Raw genomic sequence first — 20,751 nt, 5'->3', positions numbered from 1 at the left:
AAGTAAGAAACCTGAGAGACTTAAATTTCACTCAGAAGTCTTACTGGTAGGTAAGAGATTAAAAGCTAATTTTGAAATAATTTTTTATATGTTGAAAGACAAAGCAGCAAATAAGTAATTATGATTAAGATTCAAAACATACTACTATAAAACAAAAGATATTTTAAAAACTCTAAATATCACTTTTAAGTTAAAATACCAGTATTACTTTATTACTAAAACGTACTTCTAGCTCTGTCCACTGAAAGAAATGACATCCCAACAGCAATGAGCACACCGAAAGCCTAACTCTTGGCTTTCAGCACCATCCTCCAGTAACAGGCACCAAAGCTCCCTAAAGAATAGGTTGATTGTAGTTCTGTGGTCTGAAAGACCCTAAGATGTCCTGTGTTCTGTCAGAAAAAGCAAGGAAATGTTAAAAGACTAAAGGGATGAGGTTCAAGGTCACCGAGACCATCCTGAAGGGGCTGCTGCTGCTGGGCCAATTCAGTGAATTTGGAGCACCAAAAAAAATTAAAATAAATAGTCACCGACTATAACGATAAGTAAATAAAAATCCATGTGTCCACAGAACTGAAAAGAAAAGGAATAAAAAGCTTTTCTTTACAGAAGAATGCCAGCTAATAAGCAAAAGGAGTGGTAAGATTAGAATATTACCTTTTTGCCACCCCTGAGGTAATTAATCCAGGCAAGAATCAACGATGGTAACACCACTTGGTAAAGTCAATGGGGAACAGAAATAACCTGCCAATTATCAGAACTAATCTACCCAGAGACAGCTTACTTAACTGCAAAAGAAAAAAGCGTACCTTTATGCTACAAAGAGCAGCGTCAGCAACAAGGAACGATCTAGCATTCATTACTTGCCTGTGATACGAAGTATACACCTTCACCTTTGAACTACCCTTGCCGAAAATCTTTAACCTGAATCCAATCCAGTCATTACCTAATTTTAAACCACATCTCCTTTATCACTTGTCTTCTATGCATTTTGTTAACTGATTGCACTGGCTCACTTTCACTTGTGAAAACTCATCGTTATTATTAATCCCATGATCAGTTTCTTTGTCACAAAAATATAAAAATGTAATTGAAGGGTTCTATAACGTTAAAACGCATATAGTATTTATTTGCATGCTCAAACAAGTTTTAGGTAATTTGAAGAGATCAAGCAATTCATTGTGTAAATAAAGGGTCAGAATTAAGAGATGCTTCCTTTTAACGGTCTCTCTCTAGATAATACCTACAACCCTTGACCCCGCAAGTATACCTCTAGGGTTTTGTCTTACTGATACATTCTCATGCATGACAATATAAGATTATTCATAGCAACCTTGTTTATAATAGTGCGTGGTATATTACCATTTTGTGTTAAAAATAAAAAGAAAAATATAATGTAGAGCATGCTTCCATTTGTATTAAAATTAAATAAAAAGAGAGTGCCTGTGTGGCCCAGTCAGTTGAGCGTCCAACTCTTGATTTGGGCTCAGGTCCTGATCTGGAGGTTCGTGCGATCAAGCCCATGACCGGGTCTACGCTAACAGCTCCCTGTTTCAGATATTCTCTCTCTCTCTCTTCCCCTCCCCTACTCACTCACTCTGTCTCTCTCAAATTAAATAAACTTAAAAAACTAAATAAAAAGAACACGTATATACGTGTATATAGAATATTTCTAGAAAAGTATATAAAAAATTGTTAACAGGGGTTGCCTCTGCGAACAACGGGGTGGCCAGAGGCAGTGGGTGCAGGGAAGACTTTCCCCATACACCCTTATGTCCATTTAGAATTTTGAACTTCAGAATGTTGACGCATTACCTATTTGTTCAAAAAAAAATTAATGTTCGAATTTTTAAAATCCTTAGAGTCTAACTGAAGTAGGGCACATTCTCTACAAACTCTACGTTTAAATGTGTCGTATTTCTTTTTTTTTTTCTAATTAGACAAAAATGCGCATCAAATGGCCCATTCAGGTCACTGAGTCCCGTGCCCCCCCCCCCCCCCCAGCCCGCCTGCTGACAGCAGCCCTTTGAAACTGTGGCCAGTAATGCTAGTGTGCTCGCCCACATCTGGTCTTCAATTTCTGCTTCGTAAACACCATCACAGATGCACACGCACACTTCACATACTGTACCTGGCCCAGCTTGTCTTTCTCTTCAGTGCAGGAGGCAGCTTTTTTCTGCGCTCTGTTTACTTCTGAAACCAGCCTCATGATGGTTTCTCTGCTAGCTTTTGCTTCCATCTCATGGACATTTACAGTCTCTTCAAGAGTAATGATTTGTCCTTTTACGAATGCATTTTCCTTGCACAGTTCTCTAAGCTGAAGAGGAAGCAATTACAGTTGTCCTGTAAAAATGAACAATTTGAAACCACTTCCTCTAAGCACCTCTGATCTACATACCCCACTGACTGCGTTATCGAGACTAGTGCAAGCAGGGTCCCTCCATCCACTCAAAGGAGCACATTTTCAAAAGCAGCCTCTACACTGTTGTTATGAGCAGACCCACAGATCAAATTAAAATTAATCAAGAGATAGCTACAGGGCAACACGGAGGACAGTCCTGCCAAATGCTTCCCGACAGAGCGAGCGACAGAGCAAGCATCAGCAAGCCCCTGGCTTCAGTAATCTGGGGGAGCTGATATTCTACAGAGATTACAGTAGGTGAGGAAGCAAGGGAGTTCTATTCTGCCCCCGTCTCATGGCACCAACTGCCTCCAAGGCACTACCTGGCATGGGGCGGGGGGGTGGGGGGGGGCCCTACAGAGATGAAAGCAGGATTCTCTTTTGAAAAAGAAAATCCTTCTAATTAATATCAGCATAGACAAATCTGGAATAACACGCTCAAACAGTGGCTATCATTGGGATTAGGAGAACTTTTCACTCTGTGTTGTGGTGCATTTGGGTTGTTAGCTGGAAGCATTAATAAGATTTGTAAGATGTATGAGGAGGGAAAATGAAATCAGACAGGATCCTTGGCCCCGAGGAACAAGCCCCCCCCCCACCCCACCCCCCTCTGCACAGCTCCGTGGGTAAGGCCCTGAGGACGCCCATAGGAAGGGCTGAGACTTCACACTCCCGAGTCAGCATTTGTGTTAGGGCTCTGGGGGGGGGGGGGGGGGGGGGGAGTGACCCATCCCTAAGCCTCAGAGCTTTGTCAACGTGGTGCCCTGCTCCCACCTCAGGGCTGTTTCCTCTTTCCGGAGGAAATACTGTTCCGCCTGTGTGTACGCTCAGTCCCCAACAGCTTCCAAAAGTCCCCACCTCAGAGGGGCGCTCCTTGGTCAGTCCACTACACTAGCCTCCCACACCTCTAACCTGCTTCCCTCTGTATCTCCACATCCCGACTGGTTTTTTGTCACCTTTTCCTACATGGCAGAACACTAGATATTTATTTCCCCCTCATCTTTATCTCACAATAACGAAAGCTCTAGGAGAGCACAGATTCAGTCTTATCTCATTCACTGCCGCACCACCAGCGCCCAGAACCGTGCCTAGCATATAGTAGTCACTCACTAAATATCTGCGAAATGGACAAACGCCAAATAAGTCTCCTTGGAATGCCTCCTTGGTCTCCTGGGAGTGCACATGCACATTAGGAGAGCTTTAAAAATGAGAAAGTGGAGGCCCCTGGGTGGTGCACTCGGTCAAGCATCGGACTCGATCTCAGCTCAGGTCATGATGTCACGGTTCGTGAGTTCAAGTCTCACATCAGGCTCTGCGCTGATGGTGCAGAGACTGCTTGGGATTCTGGCTCTCCTTCTCTGTGCCCCTCCCCCACATGTGTGCGTGCAAATAAATAAACTTTAAAAGCCAAAATAAATAAATAAACTTAAAAGAAAAATAAAAGTGAGGACACAGCTTTGAAACTGAAGGAGTGCTTTTGTCCCACTTCTCAGGGGAACACCTCGTGAGTGTTGATCAAAACAGCGACCTTTGTGCACCTTGACCAGTGATTTTTTTTTTTATTTTTTTATTTTTTTTAATTTTTTTTTCAACGTTTATTTATTTTTGGGACAGAGAGAGACAGAGCATGAACAGGGGAGGGGCAGAGAGAGAGGGAGACACAGAATCGGAAACAGGCTCCAGGCTCTGAGCCATCAGCCCAGAGCCTGACGCGGGGCTCGAACTCCCAGACCGCGAGATCGTGACCTGGCTGAAGTCGGACGCTTAACCGACTGCGCCACCCAGGCGCCCCAGTGATTTTTTTTTAAATCCCTGCTCACGTATTGGGGATGCTAAAGCCCTAGGGTCCCAATATGTGTTTTAAAATACAGTTTCTATCACTCTTTGGGTATGGTGAGGCCAACAGATCCGGAGAGAGCTGCCGCTGAAAAAGAGTCTGTTACTCAGTGCTCAAGAAGAGGGGGCAGGCCACACCACACGAGGCCACACGGGGAACAGCCATGTCAGTCAGGAGACACAGAGAAGCAACAGATAACAGGGGCAAGTCTTTGTGGCAGTTTCCACAGGAAGGAATGAGCAAGGTGGGGTACGCAGGCTTGGGATTGGCTAGTTTGAAGAACAGCAGGAGCACAGGGGCTGTCCCCACTTGTCTGGTGCCCAGCCCCGCGGTGATTAGGGAAGGGGGGCAGTGGCCCAGAGGGTAGAGCCTGAGAGAGCGAAGGGCTGGGACGTGGGAGTGGTTGGTTTGCACAGGAAAACCATGCTCCCAGGAGCCTCTTTTATGAGGAACTGGTTAACCCTGGGAGACAGTCTCTCCCGGGTCAGCAAGGCCCCACATGTCAAAGCATCTGGAAAACAGAAAATCATAAGGCATAATGAATGCAGCACCGACACCCGGATTAGCACCTGGAGACAGTCTCTGATGTGAGGAAAGGAAAGAAGGAGTTTTTTCATTCTCTTTGCTTCTCCCTATCACTTGGCTTTAAAAATAATCCCCCAAATGACCCTGCGCAGGGGACTTTGACATCCAGGCTCCTGGTCACAGATGAGCAACCGGGAGGGGGAAGAGATGTGCCCAGCATCCTGGAGCTCATCGGGTGGACTCTAGGCCTGGACTATCGAAACCCATCGGTGAAGAGGAACACTTCCCGAAGGAAAATAAGATTATTCTGCAGCTGTCAGCCAGTGCAGTTGGGAAGCTTATTCCTACAACTTTGAGGCACAGTCTTTAAGACTGGCAGCATGGGGGCACCTGGGGGTGTCAGTTGGTTAAGTGTCCGACTCTTGGCTTTGGCTCAGGTCATGATCTCATGGTCTGTGGGTCAGAGCCCTAAGTCAGGCTCTGCACTGACAGCGAGGAGCCTGCTTGAGATTCTCTGTCTCCCTCTCTCTCAGCCCCTCCCCCGCTTATGCCCACGTGTGCTCTCTGTAAAAAATAAATAAGCTTAATTTTAAAAAGTGGGCAGATGGGGTGCCTGGGTGGCTCAGTCGGTTAAGCAACTGACTTCAGCTCAGGTCATGAATTCATGGTTCCTGGGTTCGAGCCCCACATCCGGCTCTGTGCCGACAGCTCAGAGCCTGGAGCCTGCTTCGGATTCTGTGTCTCCCTCTCTCTCTGCCCCTCCCCCACTTGTGTTCTGCCTCTCTCTCAAAAATAAATTTAAAAATGTAAAAAGAAATATCTTTAAATGGGCAGAGGACCTGAATAGCCATTTTTCCGAAGATGACCATCAGACACATGAAAAGATGTTCAACATCATGAATTATCCAGGGAATACAAATCAAAGGCACAATGAGATTTCACTTTACATCCATCAGAATGGCTAATATCAAAACGATAAAAAATAACTATTGGTGAGGATGTGGAGAAAAAGGAACACTTGTGCAATATGGGTGGGCATGTAAATTGGTGCAGTCACTGTGGAAAAACAGTCTGGAGGTTCCTCAAAAAATTAAAAATAGATTTACCATATGACCTAGGATTCCACTTCTCAGTATTTATCTCCCCAAAATAAAAACACTATTTAAGGGGCGCCTGGGTGGCGCAGTCGGTTAAGCGTCCGACTTCAGCCAGGTCATGATCTCGTGGTCCGTGAGTTCGAGCCCCGCGTCAGGCTCTGGGCTGATGGCTCGGAGCCTGGAGCCTGTTTCCGATTCTGTGTCTCCCTCTCTCTCTGCCCCTCCCCCGTTCATGCTCTGTCTCTCTCTCTCCCAAAAATTAAAAAAAAAAAAAAAAAAAAAAAAAAAAAACGTTGGAAAAAAAAAAAAAACATGGGGCACCTGGGTGGCGCAGTCGGTTAGGCGTCCGACTTCAGCCAGGTCACGATCTCTCGGTCCGTGAGTTCGAGCCCCGCGTCGGGCTCTGGGCTGATGGCTCAGAGCCTGGAGCCTGTTTCCGATTCTGTGTCTCCCTCTCTCTCTGCCCCTCCCCCGTTCATGCTCTGTCTCTCTCTGTCCCAAAAATAAACGTTGAAAAAAAAATAAATAAAATAAAATAAAAACATATATGTACCCATATGTACACTGAAGCATTATTTACAATAACCAAGAGAGGGAAACAACCTAAGTGTCCATCAACAGATGAATAAAGATGTGAGACTATATAAATGTATAATATTATATATCATATAATAATAATTCTAGTATATATATATAATAAACTACTACTCAGCCATAAAAGAGAATGAAACTTTGCCATTTGTGACAGCATGGATGGACTTAGAGCGTATTATACTAAGTGAAATAAGTCAGAGAAAGACAAATACTCTGATTTCACCTACATGTGGAATCTAAAAAACAGAACACATGAACAAACAAAACAAAAAGGCTCATGTATATGGAGAAGAGAATGGTTGTTACCAACGGGGAGGGGGTTGGGGGGACGGCGAAATGGGTAAAAGGGGGTGAGAGGTACAGACTTCCAGCTGTGAAATGAATAGGTCATAGAGATGTGGGGTGAAGTAAGGTGACTACAGTCAATGGTATTTAGTACATATTTGAAAACTGCAGGCAAGCAGATCTTGAAAGTTCTCATCACAAGAAAAAAATAATACAATTTCTGGAACTTTTTCTGGTGACAGATGGGGACGAGATTTACTATGGTGATCATTTCACAATGTATATAAGTATCGAATCATTAGGCTGTACATCTGGAACTAATATAATATTGCATGTCAATTACACCTCAATTTTAATGAAAAAAGATTGGCTGCAAGGAAATCTGTGAGGAAGCAAGGATATGTAAGGTGTGAAATGAGCAAAGATATGGCGAGAGCCCCAACACTTTCAGGTGCCCTAATGAATCACTATGTGCCAAGTGAACTATTCACTTGATAGAACTAATTTAATCTTACTCATAACCTACTATTAAAGTAGGATTTTTATTATTTGATTTCAGCAAAAATTTAAAAAGTACTTTAGAACTAATCTTGGGGCGCCTGGGTGGCTCAGTCGGTTAAGTGGCCGACTTCGGCTCAGGTCATGATCTCGTGGTCCGTGAGTTCGAGCCCCGCATCGGGCTCTGTGCTGACAGCTCAGAGCCTGGAGCCTGTTTCAGATTCTGTGTCTCCCTGTCTCTGACCCTCCCCCGTTCATGCTCTGTCTCTCTCTGTCTCAAAAATAAATAAACGTTAATAAAAAAAATTTTTTTTTAAAAAAAAAAGAACTAATCTTAACCTTCTACTCAAGAAGTATCCCAAAAATGACACAGTTGGTTTTGGTTGTGTGTGTGTGTGTGTGTGTGTGTGTGTGTGTGTGTGTGTGTGTTTCTGTCTGTAACTAAAAATACTCTTCCCCAAAATACATTGTTAAAATGAATAATTAATCGTATTTGGCAACCTGAACATATTTTAGACAAAACAATTAATCCTTTGTGGAGGGCAAGTAATCCCAAATAATGTTAGAAAGGATTGTGGAATTGAGTCAGAGAGGTGATTAAGGTTTATCTCAGGTCACACAGTCAAGTAATGCTATACTTGGGCTACTGTTCCATTCTCCTATCACCCCCACACTCTACCACAACGTTTCTTTTCATGGCACGTGTCAGAATGACCGCTACATTTATCTTCTTTTTCATGTGCATACAAACACCTTTAGAATTAAATCTTCATCTGACGCCTTTTCATTCTTCTTGTCCGGATCTAAGCAGTCACAAAGTTGAGCTAGAAATTCTTCATGTCTCCTGCAATTCTTTGAGACTTGCTTCTTATTCTCCTCATTTTCCTTTAAACACTTTCTATAGGGCAAATTAACAAATAAGTCAAGTTTTAACGCCATACAAGAGATCATTCATCAAACAAAGTTCAAAACTTAAGTTCTCTATAATCCTATCACCATTTTCAACACAATACAGTTTCCCAGACACAGAGCACATCGTTGTCATGCAAGCCCCATAAGGGAAGGAGAAAAGTGAAAAACATCCTGGGTGTCTACGCTTTGCAGAAATGTAGAAAAATCTTCATGGCATCTTAGATCTAGTAACAGCAAAGGAAACAGACTCTCTGCCTCTTGTCCTCCACCATTTAGGATTTGCAGAAGCAGCAATAAATCTCTAGATCACACATGGATATATATAGTCATGGGTCTCCTTTGTGTTTTCATGAGTAAAAAGGACAGTGCTGCTATATTTCTTTATTTTTAATTTTTTATGTTTATTTATTTTTGAGAGACAGAGAGAGAGCGTGAGTGGGGGAGGGACAGAGAGAGAGAGAGAGAGAGAGACAGAATCCAAAGCAGGCTCCAGGCTCTGAGCTGTCAGCACAGAGCTAGATGTGAGGCTCGAACTCACAAACCTTGAGATCATGACCTGAGCCAAAGTTGGATGCTTAACCGACTGAGCCACCCAAACGCCCCGCTGCTATTTTTCTTCTAGTGCATCATCCTTTGTTTTATTTTCAGACATTACGCAGTGATCTATAAGGGTTAGTTAGGGCATTCCCTGGTCCATGGCCAAGCATAACTATAATAAAAAATATATCAGGAGCAGGGGATGTTCCCCCTCTAGAAAAAAGAGATGTTAAATCACCAGCAAAGACTATTATTAGTTTTCACACATCCAGAGTTTTTAAAGAGTACTGATATGGGCCAGTCAAGGAAAATCAGTTGATTATGCTCTGCTATGAATATTTCATTTCAAATCTCAGATAGGTTTGCTGAAATAGTATGGTCTATTTCTAATGCTTTAAATGTTAGAGACTAAGAGATCATAAAAAAAAATAGACACACTTTAAAGACAAATTAGAATCATTTCAGTAATTTGGTATCATTTTTTCAGTACCCTAGATAATAAACATGATTACTGCCTTCCCTTTTTACCATGTTGAGTGTTTACTGCAAATTCTTTCACTCTATTCAAAGATTAACAAAGCATGTAATTGCATATACTCAAAATCATATCATATTTCTATTTAGAAAAATGTATAACAATAAAAGACCAACATCAGTATATCTCTAAGTTCTTATTTTCAGCATCTAAAAGGTAATATTTAGTCATCTCTCTGACTCATGAAAGGCACAGTTAATGCTATGATTCTGATTGATTTACATGTATGATTCCACACATTCTCTCCAAGATTTCAATCTTGTTTCTCAATCCTAATGGTTGCTGAACTATTTCCACTTCTATTCGCATTTCACTTTGACCCAACAAAGTTCCAGGAATCTACCCTAAGGACATAATCACATAAATGTGAAAATATGAATGCACATGAATATTCATTGCATCTTGGTTTATAATAATTTTTTGAGTAGAACTAACCTAAGTGCCTACAGGAAATAGCAAAGAGAACTGGTTAAGTAAGTTACAATATCTCAGGCAATGGGTATCATGGGCTATTAAAAATGATATAATGAATGCCTTTTTAAAATATCTACAAAATATTATTCAGTAAAAAATAGTTCATTACATGATATAATTTATGTACAACTATATGAAAACCTGTCCACCAAAATGTTCAGTATAAACTCTTGGAGAATCATAAGGTCTTGAGTAATTTTAATATTTTTGGCAATCTTCTATATTGAAAAAATATTTTTATTACATATCATTTTATCATTGATTTATTTAGTAAATATTGATTGGGTACTTACTATGGACCAAGCCCTATTAAAGATACTCAAGACATAGTAGTAAATAAAACAGATGAACATCCCTGCCCTCATGGAGCTTATGTTCTAGTTGGGAAGATGGACAATCACCAAAATTAATGTATGTAAAATATACACTACATTATTTAAAAAGCTGGAGGGAAGAAATTAAGCAGGAAAGGGGGTGGGAAATATTTGGGGGGAGCAGGGTAAAATTTTAGATGTGGTCACTCATGGAAGACCTCATAAGAAGGTGACTTCTGAGTAAAGATCTAAAAGGAGCAGAGGGGTAGCCATGCAATACTTGGGGGAAGAGCTTTCCAGGCAAAGGGATTAGCAAGTGCAAAAGTCCTGAGGTAGGATCACACCTGTTATGTTCAAAGGACAGCGAAGAAGCCAGTGAGCTGAAATGGAAAGAATAAGAGAGAGAATGGAAGCAAAACCAGGTCAGGATGAGCCTTCTAGGTCATAGAATATCCTTTATCTTTACCCTGAGTGAGAAGCCATTGAGGATTCTGAGCATAGGGCCAAAAAGATCTAATTTGAATGTTTTTAAAAAAATTTTTTTAACGTTTATTTATTTTTGGGACAGAGAGAGACAGAGCATGAACGGGGGAGGGTCAGAGAGAGGGAGACACAGAACCCGAAACAGGCTCCGGGCTCTGAGCGGTCAGCACGGACCGTGAGATCGTGACCTGAGCCGAAGTCGGCCACCTAACCAACTGAGCCACCCAGGCGCCCCTAATTTGAATGTTTTTATAGGATCACTCTGGCTACGAAGGGCACAGGTGGAAGCAGAAAAATCACTTAGGAGGCTACTACAAAAATCCAGGAGAGAGATGGTAGTCGCTTGAATCAGGTAGGCAATTAGGGCAGCAATGGGAAGTACTCAAAATTTAGATTTCTTTTGAAGGCAGGAATGATGGGACCCGTTGAAGGATCAGACATGGAGTGTGAAAAAGCAAGAGGACTGAGGACGGTTACCAAGACTGTTGGCCTGACGGACTAGAAGAATGGAATTATCACTAAAGGAGACAAGGCAAAGAGCAGGAGGATTCTGTGGAAATAGCAAGAGTTTCGTTTCAGCCATGTGAGGTTTGAGATGCCTGTTGGACACCCACAGGGGGATGCTCAGTAGGTAATAAAATATGTGGGTCTTGACTCTGAGAAGAGATCTACGCTAGACAGAGACATGTGGGAGTCACTAGCATTTAGATCATCTTACCGTCATGAGACAAGATCACCAAGAGAGCGAATTGAGATAGAAACCAGAAGAGATTCAAGGACTGAGTCCCGGGGCACTCCAGTCTTTGGAAGGCGATGGGAGGAGAGGGGAAAAATAAAAGAGACTACAGCAGGGCAGCTAGAGAGGACAGGTACAAAGCAGGCACGTGTAGTGTCCTGGCAGTCAGAAGAAGAAAGTGGTTCAAGGAGAAAGACCAACTGTGACCGATGTACTGGTGGGCCAAGTAAGATAAAGACTGATCATTTAATCTGTAACATACAGTCACTGGTCACCTTAGTGAGAGGTGTCAGTGGGGCAGACCCAAGAGAGGAGAGGAGAAGAACTGGAGGCAGTGAATCTATACACACATTTGAAGGAGTTTTCCTGGAAGCAGAAGGACAAAAAGAGGACAAGAGTTGGAAGTGTTGGGTGTTTTGTTTTTTTTTTTTAATGTTTATTTTTGAGAGACAGAGACAGAGTGCGAGCAGGGGAGGGACAGAGAGAGAGAGTGAGACACAGAATCTGAGGCAGGCTCCAGGCTCCGAGCTGTCAGCACAGAGCCCGACGCGGGGCTCAAACCCACGGACTGTGAGATCATGACCTGAGCCGAAGTCGGACGCTCAACCGACTCAGCCACCCAGGTGCCCCAGTGTTGGGGTTCTTTTTCAAAGATGGAATAAGTAAAATAAATATCAAGTATCCTATTATTAAAGTTAGTTAAGTTATGACACATAGAATTTTAAAAGTATATTTTAGGAACAACTAGTTCCCAGTTTTGTCTCACTAATTACCTTTTGCCAGAACTAAGTGTGGAAAACCCAGATTTCATGAGTTCTCTGCATAAACTGGCAATAAAATCTAATGAGGAGTGTTCGGGGTGGTCTGGAGTGGTCTGGGCTTCTGGGGTATTTTTACAGCCAGCTTCTGAATAAACACCTCCCTCTCTGTGTATTCCACCACCTCTGGTTAAACCTCTACTTACAGAAAATCTTCCAAATGATGTCTATAGGCATTTGCAGCCCTCATCAATTGGACATAAACATGCTTAGGACAAGGCCTTGTTTGTCAAGGTTCCTGGTAACATTGAGAAATGAGCTTGAGAAAAATTTTCAAGACTCCAAAGACATTTGAGGTCAGTAACGTTTTTCTCCTTCAAATTGAGTTTCAGGGCCAAAGAAGGCAAAACACCAGTGCCTTCAAGCGTGTGTCCTGCTATCAGAAGCTAGTATTTTAACGCTAACTCAACTAACAAATATATCGAAATACCCTTACTGTAAGTTCTCATCTAGTTCCGCAACTTTCTTCTTCAACTCCTGGTTCTCCTTGATTGCGGTGTGAGCTGTGATTTCGGTTCTAATTTTAGAAGTGGCAAGTGCTGCTGATTCTTCTTCCAGCTCCTGAACTCTGTGTCTCAGAGAGGTGAGGAGAGATGATTTTCTAGCATGATTTTCTTTGTAATTCTCCATTTCAGCTTTCAACTCTTGACAGGAGGCTTCTTTCGAAAGCATCTTGGATCGGAGATCTCGAAGCTAACATAGAAAGCCCATAAAAGGAGGAAAAGGATTTCAGTGGCATAAGTTCGAAGTACCTCTAAGAAACCCAAAACCATGGGGCGCCAGGGTGGCTCAGTTAAGCGTCTGACTTTGGCTCAGGTCATGATCTCACGGTTCCTGAGTTCGAGCCCCATGTTGGGCTCTGTGCTGACAGCTAGGAGCCTGGAGCCTGCTTCAAATTCTGTGTGTCCCTCTCTCTCTGCCCCTCCCCTGCTTGTGCTCTACCTCTCTCTCTCAAATATAAGTAAACATTAAACAAATTTTTTTTAATTTAAAAAAATAAAGAAACCCAAAACCATAATTTCAAATCTCACACGTTTGTACATGACCTAATCCAACTTTTATTTTCCTTTTTTGCTATTTGCGTCTGTATCACCAGATGAGAAATTATGCCTAAAGAATGGACTTCATACTATGTCTCTTTCAAAACCATTGCAGCAATGTCTTGGGGGTGATTCAGTGCCACTCAAGAGACATTTGTGGTGTTTTTTTGCAAAAAGCAATAAAATATTTTGCAATGGTAATTCATTTTCTAAATCTGTGTTGCTGCTATTGCTGCTGACAGACAATGAAACAAGAAACTTAAAATACTTGTAATTTCATGGCCACAAGTGGTTCCTAAGTAGATACAGACTATTTGACATATCACTGTATTTCTTCCACTTGCCTTCTAGATCCTTATTGTGGGCAATAAAATAAAATAATAATAATAATAATAATAATAATAACATTTCCAATAAAAATATGGAAGAAAAGAAAAATCCTTACAAGATGTATACAAAAGAAACATTTTAACTTATGAATTCTGTGCCATCAAAATACTGAACGATGTCTGTGCCCTAATAGGATGTCAGGCCCCCCCCTAAGAAAACTTTATGAATGCATGTACTGATTTGGAACAGGGAGTATACATGCATACAATTTTTCACACACATACAAGGTATCAAATCATCTCTCGGTGGGGTCCCAGCAGCCTAGTGAAAACACTAGTTATCTCCCAGGGAAGCCTAAGACTCCCTCAGGGCCACCAGGTTATGAACAGAATGGACCTAGAGAGACTCTCTCAAGAAACTCCATAATCGACCAGATTCAGCCAGGAGGGTAGATGGATCCCAATCATCATCCTAGAATCTCCCCAGCCAGTCAGAACTACCACTATCCCAGGAATCCAGAATTCCATCCTAAGAGCTCCAGATTGCAAACAGTCCACATTAAAGGAACATATTCAGTAAGATGCCAAAAATGCCCCAAAGCCAAGGCAGCTTCAACCAAAGCCATCAGGTGTCCCCAAGTCTCTCAAGGCTGTGAAGCCCCTCTGACATCCAGAATGCAGCCCATGTCACCTCGCTTTGCACCACGGCAAATGCATAACCTTTCAGGAATTCCCTACAAGGGGAGTAGGTGCACCATAACGGAATAAGTATAACCTTCGCCGAAAGTTGTAAAGCTGTATCCCCCCTCTTCTTGTTTCCTAAAGTTTCTTTATTTATTTTGAGAGAGAGAGACAGAGCATGCACAAGCAGGGGCATGGGGGCGGAGAGGGAAGGAGAGACAGAATCCTTAGCAGGCTCCACGCTGTCAGCACAGAGCCTAACATGGGACTCGATCCCACAAACCATGAGATCATGACCTGAGCCAAAGTCAAGAGTCAGACGCTCTTGACTGAGCCACCCAAGCAGCCCATCCTAGCCTATTTCTAATCACCTCTACACTCTGCCTCACTCAATAAGAAACTAAAATGGCCCACTTCTGAGTCATGAAGATGCATAATCTTACCTCAGACTGAGCACATTCAAATTTGACCAAAGTTGCAGCGAGGTCACTTCGAGCACTTTCGGCCACATTCCGATAGTGGTGTAACTGGTCCCTAGTGACCGGGACTTCCAAGAGACGGTCGTAAATCTCCTGACAGGGTTCCCCCAAAAGAGAAAATATAAAGAAGAGTTTTAAACAGTCTTTTCTGTGCAGCTGTAAAAAAACATGATTAAACACAGAGCATTCTTTGTGGTCCAAACATCTCGAAAATGCTGTGCAGGGAAGTGTCTCATCCAGATCATTTCATTCTCAAAATTCCGAAGGAGGCGGGAGGCAGCCCAGGAACGAATGATGTGCTCCCCCAGGATGGCATTTAAGAACTGGCCTTTGCCACTTTAGAAGGCTTCCTTCCACCCAAGTCAAATGCTATTTGACCTCTTTCCAGAACTGACAGAGTCCACAAAGAACTGTCAGAAGAGACGCAGTGTGACAAGGTCCACAGCAAAGAGGGAGTTTTCATTGTCCTTACGTTTCCAGGTAACAAAAATCATCAATTCATCTCATCTTTTGAATAAAGTGTGCCATGTGTTTATCAATGAGATCATGTGAGTTAAAAGTAAAAGACGGTCCCCTTCGTAATTATTCACGATGCCACTTATTCTCAACCTCACAGCCTATCTCAAGGTCACGATGGTGACTCAGATGAATGCAGAACATCGGTGATCGCACGGCAGTGCCTGGGGAGTCTCTGTGGAGACTCAGCTCCGCTGATGGCTGCCAGTGCAGAAATGTGGATCCCAAAGTGGCCAAATTTTTTCCAGTTTTTCAAGCAAGTCATATATCCAGACTTTTTGAAGTAAAAATTCCCAGTTTTTGCAACTTGGCAACTAATTTAAATGTTTAAAAAAGATACACCGTGTGATCCAAATAAACACATCTGCAGAGCAGATTTGATGGGTTTGGCCTGTGGGTCATAGTCTGTAACCTCTGCTTCTGTTTCTGTCTTACTCAGAATTATTCCTGAGCTTGGATGGATACCTCTGCCCACCTCTGTGAAGTTTCCAGGGCCTGTGGTCTTTGTGAAAGACATACAGGAGAGCCATTCATTTTTGAAGAAATACGAAAGGGGTCACATAGAGGAGGGTTTCCTGGAATTATCTGAGAGGCCTCAGGGGACACACTAGTAAAACTGGCTTATGGCTGCCCAGCTACTGAACTGCCAAAGACTACTGTTTGGAAATATTCATGAATGCAAAAGTCATCTCAAAGCCCTTCACTGTGTAACAAGCGTTGTCATGACTGGTGTGTTTCGATCCACAAAATGCCAAACAAAACCTCCAGTGCACTTAGTAACAGCCAGTGTTTGCCAATCACAACATATCCAAGAAGATGGTAGGTATGTACTTCTGGGGAGAAAGCGTAAAATGTTTAACTAGATCTAATAAGAGAACCACATCCTGTTCAGCCTCACTTAATATTCAGAAGTAACTTACCCACAGCAATAACCACCACAGCAGTATTTTCTAAAATAGGCCACATGAGGACCTTTGGTCCCTTATGAGTGGTTTGAACCAGGATACGTACAGCACACCGTTTTATAAAATTCATTAGGAAAATAAGTTCTTCGATAGCTATGATTCTTTCTTTCAATGACTAACATCCTTTTTCAGTAAATGATGTAATCATTCCATAATGTCCTTCTTATGAAGGACATACCTCCTTCTTACCTCCTTCTTATGAACACATAGTGTCCACTGGACATAATATTAAAAGGCACGCAAGACCATTTTAGGTATGGCCCTTCATTTTAGGAGGTTACCCTCTAACGCAGAACACTATCAAAAAGCATTTACATCTTCAAATGTGCACGGGTGAAAGAAACAACCCATTAAGATCTCATTACCTCTGATACTGGAACGGGACCCACACCAGGCAGACTCCTGATTATTGAGTTTAGAAGACAATTGTTGGGTTTAAATCACCCTTTAAATCAAGCAGACTGGAGATTATTCACCAACACATATTTACTGAAAACTTACTCAAGGTCAGGCACTGAGCTTACAGCCTACTAAGAAAAAAGAGCATTTACCAGACATCCTTAATAATGATTATATAATTACAAACTGAAATACAAGCAAGGAAAGAAAGAAGCAGAAAACAAAGGAAACTGACATATGATCAGAGAAGAGGGAAGGAAAGATTTCCCTAAAGAAGTGATGATGGAGTAGGCATTAAATAGGCAAGAGGGGGCGCCTGGGTGACTCAGTTGGTTAAGCGCCAGTTCTTGATATCAGCTCAGGTCATGATCTCAGGGTCATGAGATCGAGCCCTGAGTGGGGCTCCACACTGGGCACGGAGCCTGCTTAAGATTCTCTCTCTCCTTCTCCCTCTGTCCTCCCTCACACAATGTGTGCTCTCAATACATTAAAGAAAGAAAGAAATAGCAGGAGGTATGGAAGCAGGTGCAACACACATCATTCAAATAGCCAGAAGTCTCAGCAAAGGTCCTGTGGCAGGATCGTGCTCTGTGTGGTCCACAATTTGAGCAAAGGCAGTGAGGCTGCAGGACAAGAGCAACTTAAGAACAGTGCCTTGACAGGCAGCTCTGAGCTCATTCACATATGTTAGTGCCACATCGGCACTATTCTTTTTCAGAATATTCCTGGCTACTCTAACTTACGCCTTCTGCCGTGTGAAATTTAGAATCAGCTTATCAAATTCCCAAAAATCCTGTTGGCATTTTTATTGGGATCGAGTTAATTTTACAAATAAGGAGTACTGACAACTTTTAAATATGGAGTCTTCCAACAGAAGTCCTTTTTTTTCCCATTTGTTCGGGAATTCTTTTATGTCTTGGTAGCTGTGATGATTAATTTTATATGTCAGCTTGACTGGGCCACAGGGCTTCCAGATACTTGGTTCAATATATTCTGGTTATGTCTGTGAGAGTGTTCCTGGTGAGGTTAGCATTTGAATCAGTAGAAGACTAAAGCGGATTGCCCTCCCCAGCGCGGGTGGGTCTCATCCAATCCTCTGAAGGCCTGAATAGAACAAAGAGGCTGAGTAAGGATTCTCTGTCAGACTGTCTTCAAGCTGGGACATCAGTCTTCCCCTACCTTTGGACTGAGACTCAGATAGGGGCTTACTCCAGCTCTCCTGGATCTCCGGCATGCTGACTGCAGATCTTGAGATATCTCAGCCTCCATTATGCACAAACCAATCCCTTATCATAAATCTTCATGTATATATTCTCTCTCTCTCTCTCTCGCTCTCTCGCTCTCTCACTCTCGCTCTCTCTCTCCCCTCACCCCACCCCCTGGAGAGAAAACCCTGGAGAACCCACTTGAGCCCTAGAAACACCTCTGTGCTAAGAAGACTCTGAAGTGTGCCACAGAAAGCCATTCCTTCAAGACGCTCTGAGAGAGCTTGACTGAGAAGAAATGAATGGCAGTAGCATGAGAGGACGACAGGGGCATGGAGAGACCATGCAAAAGCTGAAAGAAGAATACGTGAATGTATTTCTTTATGACTAAGCTCTTCCCTCTTAGCCCTGAAGTCACCCTATATAGATCCTTATGCAGTGTTCATAGCCGTCTCCTAGATACCTCCTGTTTGGTTTGGAATACTTCTTTCATCTGAGTCAAGAGCTTGGCTGTTGTCATGGCTCTTTATTTTCTGGGTTTGTGATGGTTTTCTACTTTACGACACTGCGTTCAGAGCACATCGATTGCATTCTGGGCTGATGCTCGCTGGCGTACCCCAGTGTGGTGGACCAGCGTCCACTCTGGATTGGGTCTGTTCGGACCGGAAAGTGCTTTGGTATATGAGCCATTAACTATTTTCCCCCCATCATCCTTGCCTATGTTATTTCTACTTCAGGGAATTTATTGAGGTTTTGTGAATGCTCAATTTTATGAAAGTCTTATGGGTACTTGAAAAGAGGGTGCCTTTCTATCTTTGGGGCTTGGAGCTCGACATCTATCAATTAGATAGATCTACCTTACTCATTATTTTCATTGGGCACTCCTAGCCCAGCCTCATTTCTTTTTTTCTTTTTTTCTTTTTTAAAATTTACATCAAATTAGTTAGCATCTAGTGCAACAATGATTTCAGGAGATTCCTTAGTGCCCCTTACCCATTTAGCCCATCCCCCCTCCCACAACCCCTCCAGTAACCCTCAGTTTGTTCTCCATATTTATGAGTCTCATCTGCTTTGTCCCCCTCCCTGTGTTTATGTTATTTTTATTTCCCTTCCCTTATGTTCATCTGTCTTGTCTCTTAAAGTCCTCATATGAGTGAAGTCATATGATTTTTGTCTTTCTCTAATTTCACTTAGCATAATACCCTCCAGTTCCATCCACGTAGTTGCAAATGGCAAGACTTCATTCTTTTTGATTGCCGAGTAATACTCCATTGTATATCTATACCACATCCTCTTTATCCATTCATCCATCGATGGACATTTGGGCTCTTCCCATACTTTGGCTGTTGCTGATAGTGCTGCTATAAACATGCGGGTGCATGTGTCCCTTCGAAACAGCACACCTGTATCCCGTGGATAAATGCCTAGCAATGCAACTGCTGGGTCGTAGGGTAGTTCTGTTTTTAGGTTTTTGAGCCTAGCCTCATTTCTATCCTTTACTCTGTCATGAGCTGAGTCCAACCTCCCATTACTACCGTAATTCTCTATTACCTTGTAGCTCTTGTTCTCTTGCCTCAGGAACACTGGTGCTGAGTTGGCACAAAGATTCAGAACGTGATCTTCATTGCAAATTGTACCATACAGCATCGTAACAGGCCATTACTCATTTCACTTACTCCTCTCTTGCTCTGAATCCAGCCTTTTCTGATAATGAGACCGTGATCCCTGATTTCTTTTTGTTTGCATTTGCCTATGTACACGTTTGTTCCCCATTTTATTTTCAACCTTTCTGGATCACTTCGTTTGAGATGTCTCATATGTAATAAGGTTAGTTTTGGCTTTGTGATCGATCCTAACATTCTTTTTCCCCAGCTTGGATGACTCTACTTTACATGTGTTAACATGACAGATAAGTTTGGTCTTAGTTCTGCCGCATTCTTTTATGTTATGCTTCTTGTTTTTATCGCTCTTTCAAAATCCTTCACCACAAATCTGTTTGCTTTGCTTTGTTTTGTCTGATAACCGGGAAGGTTTGTATCTTTGTTCTAGTTTTGAATTTATAACTATAACTTAAAATAATACCTTTAACATCAGCTAATTCATGATAACAGCGTATCTTCTCTTCCTTGCCCCTCTCGTCCCTCCCTCACGACTTCTAATTTTTTATTTTTATTTTTTTGAGAGAGAAAGAAAGCACACAAGCTAGGGGAGGAGGAAAGGAAGAGGGAGAGAGAGAATCCCAAGCAGGTTCCACAGCGAGCAGGGAGCCCAACACAGGGCCCATGGCGGGGCTCCATCCATGACCCCGGGATCATGAACTGAGCTGACATCAAGAGTCAGATCTCCTCTCCTTGTTTGCTGCATCTTTCTTGAAGTCCTGAATCTCTGCTTTCTGAACATGTTTCCGGTACGTGTTGGCTTTACTCGATTGTTCTATGCATGATGAATGTTTCGTCACATCTCTTCCCATCATAGCAACAGTCTTCTGGTAGGTATTCTTCATCTATCATATCTGGGGAGCAGGAATCTTGTCATATGTTTTTTAACATATTTTTTAATGTTTGCTTATTTATTCTGAGAGAGAGAGAGCGCGTGTGAGGGAGCAGAAAAGGGGCAGAGAGGGAGGGAGAGAGAATCCCAAGCAGTCTCCACCCTCAGCATGGAGCCTGATGTGGGGCTCTGTCTCTCAAACCTTGAGATCACAACCTGAGCCAAACCAAGAGAGCGGAGGCTTCACCAACTGAGCCACCCAGGCGCCCAGGGATGTTGCTCTATCTTTAAATAACTCCTGTGTTGTTTCCTTTTTGATTGCTCATTAGAAGGTGAGTGCTTGCTGGGCCGCCTGTGGAAGAGGTGTGTGTGCATACAGGGATGGGAATGTAGTGTCACGTTCTAGACAATAAGGAGTTTCCCTACGACACAGGATTTGTGTATAACTGCATTAGACCCATCTTTCATTCCAGCCTGCGCACAGAGGCAACCAGAGGGCTTATCACTATGCAGACTCTCCATGCGCCCCCTGCTCTGCAGCTGCCTACAAATCTGGCTCCTGGCGTGATTTGTATTTGGCCCTCCCGCTCCTACTTTTTGG

General features: G+C 42.7%; 1 protein-coding gene across 1 annotated transcript in view; it reads right to left on the bottom strand.

Moving 5' to 3' along the window:
* CCDC170 (coiled-coil domain containing 170) overlaps window positions 1-20,751 on the bottom strand; it is a 102,157-nt gene that overhangs the window by 45,499 nt on the left and 35,907 nt on the right. The window contains exons 2-5 of the mRNA XM_047860203.1: window positions 14,540-14,668; window positions 12,483-12,739; window positions 7,991-8,135; window positions 2,132-2,317 (exon numbers count right to left, since the gene is read on the bottom strand). Of these exons, the coding sequence (XP_047716159.1) occupies window positions 2,132-2,317; window positions 7,991-8,135; window positions 12,483-12,739; window positions 14,540-14,668 (717 nt within the window). The remainder of the gene's footprint in view (window positions 1-2,131; window positions 2,318-7,990; window positions 8,136-12,482; window positions 12,740-14,539; window positions 14,669-20,751) is intronic.

Source organism: Prionailurus viverrinus, chromosome B2, assembly GCF_022837055.1.
Source record: "Prionailurus viverrinus isolate Anna chromosome B2, UM_Priviv_1.0, whole genome shotgun sequence".
Taxonomy (NCBI): Eukaryota; Metazoa; Chordata; class Mammalia; order Carnivora; family Felidae; genus Prionailurus; species Prionailurus viverrinus.
The sequence above is the reverse complement of the archived record's forward strand: the minus strand, read 5'-3'. Positions and strand labels throughout refer to the sequence as shown.